We start from the raw sequence: 13094 nt of genomic DNA on the forward strand, positions 1-13094 counted from the left end.
TGCAGGACGACAGGATGAGGAATGCAGCTGTTAAAAGTCACTAATTTTTTTTCTTTTAACCTTGCTGAAGCATAAGGTAGGAATAATTATGATGTCAGTGGGCATACCTGTCCTCCAGAGAACGGTGTCATAGAAGAAGGAAAACTCCATCTCAGTGTGGTGCTCCAAGGAGGCCCAGCCCCTGGGGGCTGTCACATAGATGTAGGACACGTGGAGAGGCACGTGCACTGTCAGGAACGACTGAGCAGAGTCTCTCACCTGTCAAGCAAATGGTGTGCACACAGTGAGGATTATTTCTCTCCTGTGATGAAAAGGCATATGTCATTACATTTCACTCAATTCTATCTCCACTCACTCATTCAGTCACTCACTCATTAACAATTATTAACCAAGTATCCACGATTGCGTTAGGCACTAGGCTAGCAGCTGGGTCCCCGGCAGTGGAAAAAGCCAAAATCGCTGTCTTTATGGAACCAACAGTCTTGTAAGGAAGATAAATAAATTTAAAAAACAAAGTAAATAGAAGGATGGGAAGTGGCCAGGATGCTTCTTATGTAGGGTGATCTGGGAAGGCTTTTCTGAGGAGGTGACACTTGAACAAAAGTGTCACTTTTGAAGAGTGAGAAGGAGCTTTGTCTCCACTGTTTAGTTGCTAGAGGCCTTGGCTGAGATTTTAGTTATTCCTTAAGGACTGACCTGACAGATCTGGGATCTACCGCCAGTGTTGATGATACCTTCCAGAGACCTGTATGAGAGCTTGAATCAACCCTAGTTGGGATGATGCCCAGGTGTGGATCCTTGGGATGAATGTGTGGCTGACTTGGACATTTCAGGGAGTACTCACAGCTCCTGCTCCAGGAACCAGGTGGTGGGGTTTGGATATCATTTCCAGGAAACTTACCAACAGACAGCTCAGAGCTGCATATGCTTGGCTAATTTCTGATCTCACACAGTGCCGTGATGAAATTATTTTGAAAAGGCAGAACATCGCACTTCCAAAAAAACATTTCTAAGGAGGTTCTTGTTAGTGTTATTAATTTGGCTCAATAATTTTTATTTTCCTATGCAATGAACAGAAACTGGATGGAAAGTTAAAATATGAGCATAAGCTTTCATAGGGAAGCTAACTATGTACATGTGTGTATGAAATAGGGAGTTGTTTTATTCATTTTTAAATGTGTTTTATATTTTCCTTTATAAACATATTTTATAACAAAAAGCTTAGTTTAAAACAATTTTATTTTTTCATTGGCTAAATACCACAATACACTATAGAACTTATATTTTTCTCTTGTTTGAGAATACACTGTAAAGTTTTTCCACGGTAACTGGTGGAAAGAGCCAAATGCATTATCAATATTTAAGACATTAAAATTTTATTTTTAAAGTATTTTTTCATATTCAATGTTGTTAGGGATATAAAATTTGATTCCAAGTTTTTCAAAAAGATTACTAATATAGTATTCATTTTAAAATCTCTTGAAATGCCTTATTCTTTTTTTTAGAAATATTTTCAGATTTTTATCTAGGTATCAAATCATGTTCTGTTCCCTTAATATATAGGTTTTGCTAAAACCTTTGTCCTAATCTCACAATTGTTGATATTAGTACCTCCAATACTTCACTAATGGACTGGCAAAATGAATTTCCCTCTTCTGTTTCTGTTTATTCTCCTTTAACCTTCATGTTACTTACTAGTCCTTAAAAAAAGAAACACAGCCCTGACGTATATTTACTATATACCTATTTATATGCCAGACACTGTGCTAAATGCCTTTCTGTATTGAGATTATTAGTGACAATTTCAGATGAGGTTCAGAGAGGTTATGTCTCGTCCAAGTCTGCTCACATTTGATAGAAAAAGATATGGTAGAGCTCAGTTCTAAGTTCTATATTCTTTCTGCCATATACCAGCTGTTTTTAACTAATTTTAAAGAAACAGGAAATGACGAAGTATTTCTGTGTATATATTCTTTCTGTGTTGGTTTAAAAGATCTTTCTTTGTCTTTAAGATTTTTAAGCATATTCTGAATAAAAATATTCAAAATCTAATTGAAGTAAAATCATGGAAAACAGAGTATACTAACTTTTGAGGAGGCAGAGGAGGAACAAATCAGTTAGTTTTGCATTTTCAGAAGCGTATACAACTGCAGAGACTGAAAGAAAATCTAAGAATGCCTTAAAATTCTATTCAGTAGAGGGCAGTAGTGTATGCCAAATGAGAGTTAACCAAACAGGCGTCACAAAGAACCAAAACAAATTTTAATCACTTTCCCCAAATGATTACTTTAAGTCTCACTACAAGTTCCCTCTTTTAGTATGGTTGAAACTGATCTGAAATAAACACCAAACATTTAATTTTTTCATTGAGATAACTGCTCATAGTTGGGTAGAACCTGCTTTAGAATTACTTTTTCCATGAGGACACATTAGCCCAGTCCCTTTGATAAAACTTCCCTCCTATGACTATGGTTTCTTCTGTCACTAATGTTTAATGACTATTTTAAAAGTGTCGATTTTTACAAGAGTTATCAGTTTGGAATAGGTTTGGAACAGATATGAAATCAATGTGTTTTGTTCTTTCTCCATAATGCTTAGGATGAAAGTGCCCTATCTGTCATCCTAGAGACAGGGTGTACCACCTGTCATTTTGATTCATTTCCCTGTGTGCAGAAGAGAACACATCTACTTAGAAACAACTCTACCATTAAAAGTAAATCTTTTTGGCTTTCCGAAAAAACTTATATACCAAGAGAAGTAAATATTAGATTTTTATATAAATGACTATGCCAGACATTTTTTTCCATATTAATTGGAACATTTTCCGCATTACTTTTTCAATTAATTGATTTAGAGGACTTTGTGAAGCTTTCTCTAGCCATGATGTTGCTAAGATCTCACTTGAGGGACTTATAAAGAAGACTCTCTTAGTTGGCCCAGTTCTGGAGGCCACTGGATGCAAACGCTAACCGAAGTGCTTCAGGAACAACATGGCACCCAGGTACACGCAGCCCTCAGACAAGCCCCTGCGGTACCCACCTGGAAGTCTGCAGTGACTGACCCCCCACAGACATCAATTAACTCGGTCATGTCGTAATAGGCATCAAAGGTCCAGACGCAGCTCTTCAGGTTCAGGTGTTTGTAGAGCTGGATGGTCTTAGGCTCCCGCACGCTGGGGTCAAACTGGAAGGGGCGGTCATAGCCAGGCCCCAGGGCTGTGCTGTCATAGACTGAGTCATCCAGGAACCCTGTCTCTGAGGGAAAGGGAGGACAAGGAATAGTAACTCAGTCTGCAGACTTGCTCCTTGCTGGCTGTCCAGAAGCTGGGTGGGGAGAAGGGACATGTTCTTTTGATATGGAGAGAGCTTCCCCACCATCTAAGACTATTAATAGAGCAAGCCAGGCCTCCTAACTGCCTGTTACCCTGTGTTAGTGACTGGGCTCACAGACTACTCTAAGGAGCTTCAGGAATCTGGAAAGAAAGGTCAACAAATGATACCATAAATGAAGTTAAAGCTTGTTTGGCCCTGCATAGCTCAAAAAAGAAAACACACGGAAGCTTTGACTGTCACCCCTGGCAAGTTTGGTTCTATGTTCCACAATCAGTCCTTGAAGAAATGGATTTACTATATGGATAATTTGTTGATGAGTTACTATTTTTAAGATCTATTTTTTAAAAATAGCTTTTATGGAAAGCCGTCAAACAAACATCTGACTATGCCCCCTCCCAAGTTTCTGAACACTTGGGGAAAAAAGTCTTAATTTGGTGTTAATGAGTAAATAGCTCACTAATGATGTTTGACTAATCCTTCCCTGCTATAAGCAAAAATTATTGGATCAAATGCTGCCAAGCAACTGAACTGTTTTAAATTTAAAAAGACCTTTATGTAGTAGAGAGGTGAATACGGACACAATTTTAGACTATTAGGATTAAGACTTTATAGAACTATAAGCGACTATACTATTTTGAAAGAGCTGATGTATTTCTTAGAATGTTTGACAGTAGCACTCAACCTTCTGCCCCACAAGAACTAGGATCTCAATTAGCATATGTTGAATTTGTGTTTCAATAGGAAGAGGTACAAACTTTCAGCCTATAAACATAGTATAGTATGTTTCTTTCATTAGATGTATATGTGGACCAATTAAACTTTCATGTGTAGCTCAGTGATTTAGGAATAATTTACACTCAACTAGTTTCTACTATATAAAGACCATCACTACCCAAAGTGATGCTTAATGAATATGAAAGAGCACGTGAATGCTTTTCTGTCTTCAAAAACACTGTTAAATGATTCATCGGTTGTAAAAGAAGTACGCATTTAATGTGCACTTGCTAAGGTAAATGGAAACAGACAGGATTCTTTGTAAAGTAAAATGTCTGCTGTGCTGAACAGAGAGAAGTGGTGTCAGTTCCTTCAGCTATGCATCAGCTGTGGAGCAGCTCAGCCTGAGATCATAGCCTTGCTCTGGCAGCTGCCATCAGAGGCTGAACAAGATGGGTCTGTCTCAGCTGGCACTGGAAGTAGGACGAGTCTGACCAGTGGGCTCTCTGCAGAGCTCCCTGAAGGCTTGGTTGTGGCTTTGTCAGGCTGCATTGCAATTTGACTTTTCCCTCTGCCCAGTCCTGCTCCTCTCCTTCCTTTCACAGATGTCGATCCCTAGTAAACATCTCGTGCCCCCAACTTTCCCTCTGCTCCCACTCCTGGAGAACCCATCCCATAACATGTAACATCTGCACTTTAGCTTTACAAAGATGCTGCGATAATGGGATTTTAGGGCACAGATCTAAACATGCTCATTAGATCGGAGGAAAAAAATTAAAATTTACCATGACTGGCATTTAAAAATGTTGGCAAATTTAATCCTCACCTTCATTGGTATCAGTGTTTCCTCATGTTATAGATAAGAAAAGAGTGGCTTAGAGAAGTCTAGCTATTTCTGTTCAGCTGTCTATCTAGTAGATTAAGGATCTGAACCTAAGTCAGTTTGATTCTAAAGTCCTTGTTTTTTTCCTATTCACATCATTGTCTAAGCTGCCTAGGTTTGGTTGCCTGCACAGAAGGAAATCCACTAATCATGCAGATTTTGAGGATTGGAAAACAAAAAGCAGAGTTCACTTAGCCATATCCATAAAGGCCACTGTGCTGGGCTGGAATGCAAAAGCCAGCACAGAACTCATCCCTTACCTGAGATGCCTCTCAGATCGCGGGTGGTGACGAGATTGGAGCAGACGTGCTGGTGTCTGTAAATGGATTCAGATAATAGAAAATGCAAGTTGTGCAAGGGCATGGTGGAGATAAGGGGCAGCATTCCATCCTGGTGTGGGATCTGCACTGAAATGTGGATTCTAAGGGAAAAAAGGGCAGAAATAGGTGTTTAGTTGCATGCTATAAACAGTTAATATGGTACATTTCTTTCTCAAAACACAATTTGAATTCACCAGTGAATTTACCAATTTCCCCCTCTAAAGCTTTCTGTGTAAGATTTCTCTCTGAACACGAGAATCAAGAATCATAGATTTTTTTTCTATACAGGAAAAGATAACATCACGACCACAAATTAATGCTCTCTTTTGATTTAAATGAAAGCTTTGTTTCTTCATGAACTAAAGCTGAGTTACTGATATAGGTACCGCTCCCCTTCTATATCACAATGAGTATCTGTGGAGACTGGGTAGGGTTGACACTCATTTTTTTAAAAAGTATTTGTGCCAAAAAGGCATTGAGTTTTTAAAATTCGAAGGCCAATATTCCTACTCAGGAAAATATCTTAGAAACAGTAATACCCCACTACACATAATGTCCCTTCTCAATGGAAAGAGTCTTCTCTCTCCTCCCTCCCTTCAAGTTCCAGTTATGCCATGTAAGTACCGGCTTGGTCTTGATCTGCAGTACTCTCTCTCTTGATCTACATTCCTCAGCATTTAGGTGACTTTGCACCAAGAAATTTGTAACTTATTTACATTGGCTGCTACTTCTTGCACATTTTCAGACTGTTTATCTTGCCTCCCCACTCCAAGGACAAGGACCATTTCCTTCACTTCTGTTTCTCTAGAGCATGAAGTATACAATTCTCAATAAAATATAGGTTTAATAAATACTGGTTAAGACTGCACCACAACAAAACTGTAATTATATGCTGCATCTTTTTTTATCGTACGAGTTAAAATTCTCAGAATGTTTATTGAGTTTTGAGTTTTTACAGCTTATCTCTCAGAGCAAAGACTCACATTTGCAAGAGGAATTAGAATTTTGGAATATGGTGGCTTTTTTTTTTGCTAGGAAGGGGTCTGTAGTGCCCTGGGCACTTCTGTTATTGCTTTTTTAACAAAGACAGATTTTATTCTGTTAAAACAAAAGAAGGATTTGCATATTCTTGGCTCCATATTCAAATCTGTCCCCCCCACCCCTTTCTCTGAACTCAGTTGCTCATAAAGGCAAAAACATAAATACTGTGAGGTTTAATGAATATGTATAACATACATGAAATTTTTTAATGCTATGCAAAAATGAAAGTATCCATCTTCCACCAAAATCATAGTGGCACAGTAATAAATAAAAGCACATCTGCCCAGTGACTTACAGTTTACACAGTGTTATTACTCATTTGTTCACTAGATATTCAACAAGTTACTCTTAAGTGCCGAAGCAATGTCCTGGGCAGAGGGAATGCAAAATAAATAATCGTGGTCCTTGCCCTCACCATCTACTGTGGAGATAGAGAGAGAATGAATGATGATAATAATCTGAAAGAGGCATACAGGTGCCAGAGAGCTGGAAGGAGGAGTTTTCAAATTAAATTGACAGAAATGATGGAAAATTTCCTAGAAGAGAAGCCATGAGCTAGGTATAATAGGACAACCAAGTTTAACTTGAGTAGAAGGGAGCAGGGGAGAATTGGAGTCAGGAGTAGCATCAAACCAAGAGTTTGAAGCCTTGGAAAAGTTACACGTGATTCTCTGGCAGGTAAAAATGACAAGGTGAGGGAAATGAGCTAGGATAGGCAAGGGGCCAGTTCCTAGGGGGCCTTTGAAGAAGTTAAACTTTTTCTGAAGCATTTACCACCACTATTGTTTTGCCAAAGCATCACTTATTGATCCCATCAGAAAACACACAAAGAATAGTCCGAGATTTGGTCTGCTTTCTCACTGTGGAATGCACAGACTGCCTGCCTGACCTGTTCGGATGCTCCTTGTGTTTGACGTCCAGGTATTTCAAGGTTGCGATGAAGGATTGAGCCTGGAAGCCTCTCGCTGTCCCAGCCACCACTGGAGTGTGGCAGATAGCACTGTCTGTTCCAATGGTAACAATGTTGCTCCTTAAGGGAGTCCCCACATGGCCCACTTTGTCCACAGCCTTTGCCACGCAACGCACATGGAACCTCCGGCTGAAGTAAATGCTATCCAGTACCTACCGGAGAGAATAAAGCACCTCAGACATGGTGTACTACTTAAACAGCTCTTTACATTGTATCTTCAGGGTGATATGACACAACCAGTTCCTGATAAAGATAATCTTGAAGACCATCCATTGTCCATCCACCCACCCATCCATCCATCCATCCATCCATGCATCCATCCATTCACCACATAAGTATTGACTTTCTACTAGAAGCCAATCACTATAGACAGAGCAGTGAGTACTTATAGCTTACAGTAGTAAGTCAGACAACGAGCAAGTAGACAGATGTGGAGCAAGAGCCCAGAGATGACTGGTAACCAGTGACAGTCCTGTACTCTTTATATGTTAGGTTCAGCATAAGGACCACTCAACTGTTTTTCAGCCCTTCTAGCAAGTCACTGGCCTCCAAGTCACTTTTATTGAGGGCATGGTGTCAGGATACAGAGGAGAGATGCTTCCTTCCCAGGATTTCTTATTTTTCTTTCCTTCTTACTGCTTTGCCTCCTCCAACCCCACACCTAATGACTACGCACATTGCAAAGGTTATAATAACAGGGTTGAAGCTGAGAACTTGGCTTCTGACACCTACTGGCATTTAACGGTCTTTCTACAGATTCTTTTATGCTCACAGACATACAGAAGCCATAAGAGTGCTTAACTCAATCTATGTAGAGGCAACATAGGTCACCAGAACTCTTTAGGTCATGTGTGCGAACACATAGGGATGTACACAACAGGAATAATTACTTAGTAGCTCTATGCGCCATGGACCTCCCACAAAGCAAACACAAGCTTATAAATTCTACCCATGAAAACAATTTTCACTAAGGTCCATTAAAAATTAAAGAAAATTTTTCCATTAAAAAATTTTAATTAGCTGCCAATGCTTTATTTATTTATTTATACATGGACTTAGTTCAGAAGGGATTTGAGGCATCTTACAAAATACATAAAATACAATGATATCAAATAAAAAAACTGAAGAAATAAAGATAGAGCAAAGGAAACTGGGGTAAAATTATCAGTCACCAATTCATTGCAAGAAGGAAAACTGAAATATAAAGCAAAATTATAAGCTTGGTACATGTTTAAAATGTATATTTTTGGGTCAAATCAGACCAAACTCCCTCCATGGATTTGTTGAACAGAGAATTAGATATGAAACAATAGGCTGTTAAATCTTGCCATTTACATTTTTAATAATATAGTATACAATTTAAATGAGGTAGATTATGTTACAAAAGAATTGCTCTGGCCTTCCTGAATAAGATGTGCCAAAGACAATGGAAATGAGTGACCCCGCATTATCCCAAACCTCTCATCTCTGTCTAATAGCTTTTCTCCACCATTATCCCATTTAAGTGATAAACTTATTAAAGTGAGAACAAACTGGGTTGAATAGAAAAAATTGAGAGAAATTCAGTCTGCAAGAAATCTCTGATTTCCAAAATTATTAAGTGCACTAATTTCAGTAAAAAAAAATCTGAGTTCTTACTATTGCTAGATATTGGGCTGAACCTGAATCTCCACTGCTTTCAGCTCTCTGTCTGAAGAAAATGAACTTCATCGGTGCGATGAACAGTCTCTGCAGGGTGCAGTTTCCTAAGGCTACGAAAGCCATCACAGTCCACTGCTCCTGGTGGTGGCAGGGGTGTTGGTCTCCTACTCTTTGAGGACAGCACCTGCATTGTGAACTTCCTTTCATGTCCTCCTACAAGGCTTTGTAAAATGTCAGTCACTCAGTAAGAATGTCACCCTTTTGTTTAATATCAGGCCCCTACTATGAGCAATCAATATGCTAGCTGCTTCAGGGTATAAAAACGTGATAGCACTCTTGCTTCATGTCCTTAAGGGGCTTATATCCTACTACTTACTGAATGATTGAAAAGATGTGAAACAAATAGTAATCATTAATCGTACCTACCTGGAATCTTTGATTTGCTCTACCACTTATAGGTCACTTTTATATCTGATTTGTCAGTGACTTTATCGAGTGGCTATGTAAAAGAGGTATGATGGTGTAAATCAAGAAACTGAGACTCAGGAGGTTAAGTAACTGCTCAACATCACATAGTTAAAAACAGGCAGAATCAAGATTTGCAAACAGATCATCTGAGTACTAGCTTAATTCTCTTTCCACTGCACCAAATTACCTTTGTTATATATAAGAATAAAAAGATTGTGTGTATTAGGTATACTTGCTCATTTGTTTATTTTATTACAAATTACACACATAGACCTTAAAGAATTTGATAGAGTTGGAGAAACATAGAAAAGTACCAGTTCTCTCCCTATGCAACCAGGCCCAGACGCCCAGACCCACCATGTGGTTGACACTGGTGAATGGCGTGTTGTCGGTGATGGTCTCAAAGGGAGAGCGGGCCCCGTTGCCGTCGGTGGGGGTGGCCACTTCCCAGCTGAACTGCACAGATGTCTGGTTGATGCCAGCCTCGCTGCAGCGCTCCTTCATGATGGCATACTTGGGGAAATGAGAGTCACAGGGGGTGACGCAGACCAGCGGGTAGCCTGGGGAGGGGGCTTTCTTGACTCCTTCCTTGGTAACCTCTTCCACGTGGTCATAGTCTGCAAGTGTGACAACCTACAAAGGAGCAACAAAGCCTCAGACCAGGTTGGGTATCAGGAAGGTCAGAGAACTAGGGCTCTACAAGAGCACTTAACTTCCAGGCGTCTTGAAAATACAACAAAAGTTACAGTGGAGTCCCTAAAAGATACTGCAGACCTTTGTCAGTGGAGAAGATCCTCCTGCTGCCTGAGCTAAAGTTTTATTATCTTATCAATCTTATTCCTAAATCAGAGCTCTATTATTCATGTGAAAAATATTTTTATTTTCCTAAACACTGTAATCAAAGCTGTATCATGAATGGCGGCTACTAGTTTAAAGTTGAATTGAATTGTTAATGGTATACAGTAGTACAATTGGCAAAATAAGAGGAAATAAAGATAGTGTATTTTTTCCACTGTCAAATAAGAGACACATTTTGAAATGATCCACTACATGAGACTAGTCAGGGGAGGTTAGAAGACTAATGCCGACTGCTTCATTATTATGGGTTAAAATCCCCTCGGCAACCTCTGGGCATTTTCCTCCTAATCATAAAGTCAGTGCATTCATTCTATACATCCCCAAATTGGGAATTATGGTGCTGCATTTCTACAGATACTTAATTCTATGTGTGTGACCAGTATCTAGGATGATATATATGGGTAGTTCTATTTTGTTTTACTCTTCTAGGTCCCACCAAAAAAATAAGAACATCAATTGTATTGTACTTTCTGTCTTTATCAGGCTAAGATATAGACACAGTTTGGTTTTACTCTTATGTCAGAACAGGGTTTCTCATCCTTGGCACTATTGACAATTGTGCCAAATAGTTCTTTGTCATTAGGGTATTCTGTGCATCGCAGGATGTTTAGCAGCTTCCTTGGCTTCTACCCACTAGATGCTAATAGTACCTAGTGTGGCAGTCATAACAGCCAAAAATGTCACCAGAGATTGCCAAATGTCCCATGGAGACAATGGCTGAAGGTAGAGGAGAGTTTGCGTTGGGGGGGGTGGGGTGTGGACAAGATTGCTCCCAGTTGAGAGCCATAGTATTAGAAGAATGAAGTATAGCACGAAAGTCTTGCTTCTCTCAAGTTCTTATCTACTAGCCACTGAGACACAAAAGCAGCGATCCTTCGGGTCAAGCAACTCACGATGGGTGGTGCTGGCAATATGAGACTCCCTGCTGCCTCCTGGTCTAGAATTGTCACTGTGGCAGTGGTCACATCACCAAGAACTGCTTCCACTGGGTCATCTGGGCCAAGGACTAGGGAGAAAGATTCATGCCATTCCCGGTCTTCATTGGACAGGATTTCGACTTTAAAATATATATGATCCACACCTTCACCAAGGAGAGAACAAAAAGAGAACAAAGTTCCTTGTTAGGCGACCTCCCTAAGACACTGCAGGTTGGCACTGCCAACACTTTGTATTAAATATGTCATTTCCTTTAGAGATTTTTCTATGAATGCAGTGGCTGCTGATCACTTTGGCCCCATCTCAGATGGGGAATCTGTTTTATAGACCAAATTGCTCCTGTAGTAGAGGCTCAGTATTGCAGATTTACTATTAAACACCATATGAGGATTAATGGCCCCTGCCTGACACAAGCTGGCAGTAATAAAAATCTATGATCCAGAATACACTCCAACCTGGTTATGAGCTTTTAAAAAATTTTTTTCTTCTGATTAGAATTAGCTCAAAGGCTACCTAGCAGGCTAGTCTCGGCAAACACAATATGTGAAAGTTTGGTGGCCTTACTGGGGGTGAGTTAGAGCCTTAAAAATGCCCTTCTTTTTTCTGGAAATCGATTCTCTGAAGGTGTAAATGTCCCTGGTGGTAAGACCTATCTTTTCCTCAGATCCTCATGCAGGAAAGGAGAAAGTAAAGACACTGAGAAGAGAGGTCCTTTCACGGATGAGGAAGAAGGCCACCTACCTTCCTAGCCAACACCAAGCACACGTACCCAACATGGAGCTGGAAGCCCTTTAAAGCTTCAGGGGATTGAGAGCGACAAAAGAAGACCTCCAATGTCACTTCTGAGGGAGTCATTTTCTTCCTCCACCTGCCAACACACCTGCCTCTAACACTGTTGCCCACTTCTGGCTACATCACAAATGATGCCATCATCTACATCTCACACTGCTCCACAAAAGTCTGTGAAAAAACCTAGCATACAATTCAACAACCTCTTCCCTGTCTCACTCCTCCCACCAAATTAATACATCGCACAGTTAAACAGCTAGTGTGACCTCAATCTCAGCTTCCTCTCTCATGACTCGTCTCTGCAGCTCTCTCTAGGATAAAACTTTTTAAAAAAACTCCATAGCAGGGTATCCGTTTCCTAGTATATGTTAAACCACTTGAGCACAGCCACTGTGCCTTCTAGATTTTAGTAATTCCAGCCAAAAGGGCCCAGAGCGGTGGTTTGTTGAGTGACGGCTGTCATGTATACATTTTTAAAATCAAGTGCTCCTATCACTCAATCAAATATCATATGCTAACAACAAAAATCCTTTGAAATGAACCAAAATGCCAGCGATGTTCTGAAGTAAGGAACCTATTTTTTTTTTCTTTCTCCATGCCATTTTTACTACTTAAAAATTTTAAATACTCCAGCAAACTCGAATATATACTTAATATTTCATGCTATAGGAACCACTCTTTTCCTCTTTCAGTTTTCTGCACACTCTTTTCTTCAGCTATAAGCTGTTCGGCTCTCTATTAAGTAAAACCCACAGGTGGGGAATGGCATTCAATTACCAGGACTGAACTTTAAGACCCGGCTCTTTGGGTAATAATCCACGCCAGACTGGGCAGACCCATCCCGAGTGCTGCAGCGGACCTTGGACGTCCTGTTCTGATCCCCCCTGCGGGTCACCTTGATGTTCAGAATGGCCGTGGCATCTGGCCCTGAGGGCTCCCGGACTTGGTATGCTGCTTCTTCAAACTCGATGGTGGGGGCTGAGGAAACATGGTTAGGGAAACAAGAACAAGTTCAAAGAGCAGGAACGATTCTGCCTCCCATGAAAACACCTTCTAATGACAAGAAGGAGTTAGTTTTTCACAGTTCACAGTACAAAGGCCAAATGGCTTGCAGTATTTATTTACCCCTAAGCAATGCTTCG

At 40.1% G+C, this 13094-nt stretch overlaps 1 protein-coding gene across 1 annotated transcript in view; it reads right to left on the reverse strand.

Annotated features, from left to right (window-relative positions):
* Window positions 1-13094, reverse strand: part of FRAS1 (Fraser extracellular matrix complex subunit 1) — a 414255-nt gene that overhangs the window by 21907 nt on the left and 379254 nt on the right. Inside the window, 6 exon segments of the mRNA XM_025043815.1 lie at window positions 108-258; window positions 3040-3254; window positions 5190-5350; window positions 7180-7412; window positions 9727-10002; window positions 11121-11308. Coding sequence (XP_024899583.1) covers window positions 108-258; window positions 3040-3254; window positions 5190-5350; window positions 7180-7412; window positions 9727-10002; window positions 11121-11308 — 1224 coding nt within the window.

The sequence above is a fragment of the Pteropus alecto genome, unplaced genomic scaffold, assembly GCF_000325575.1.
Source record: "Pteropus alecto unplaced genomic scaffold, ASM32557v1 scaffold161, whole genome shotgun sequence".
Taxonomy (NCBI): domain Eukaryota; kingdom Metazoa; phylum Chordata; class Mammalia; order Chiroptera; family Pteropodidae; genus Pteropus; species Pteropus alecto.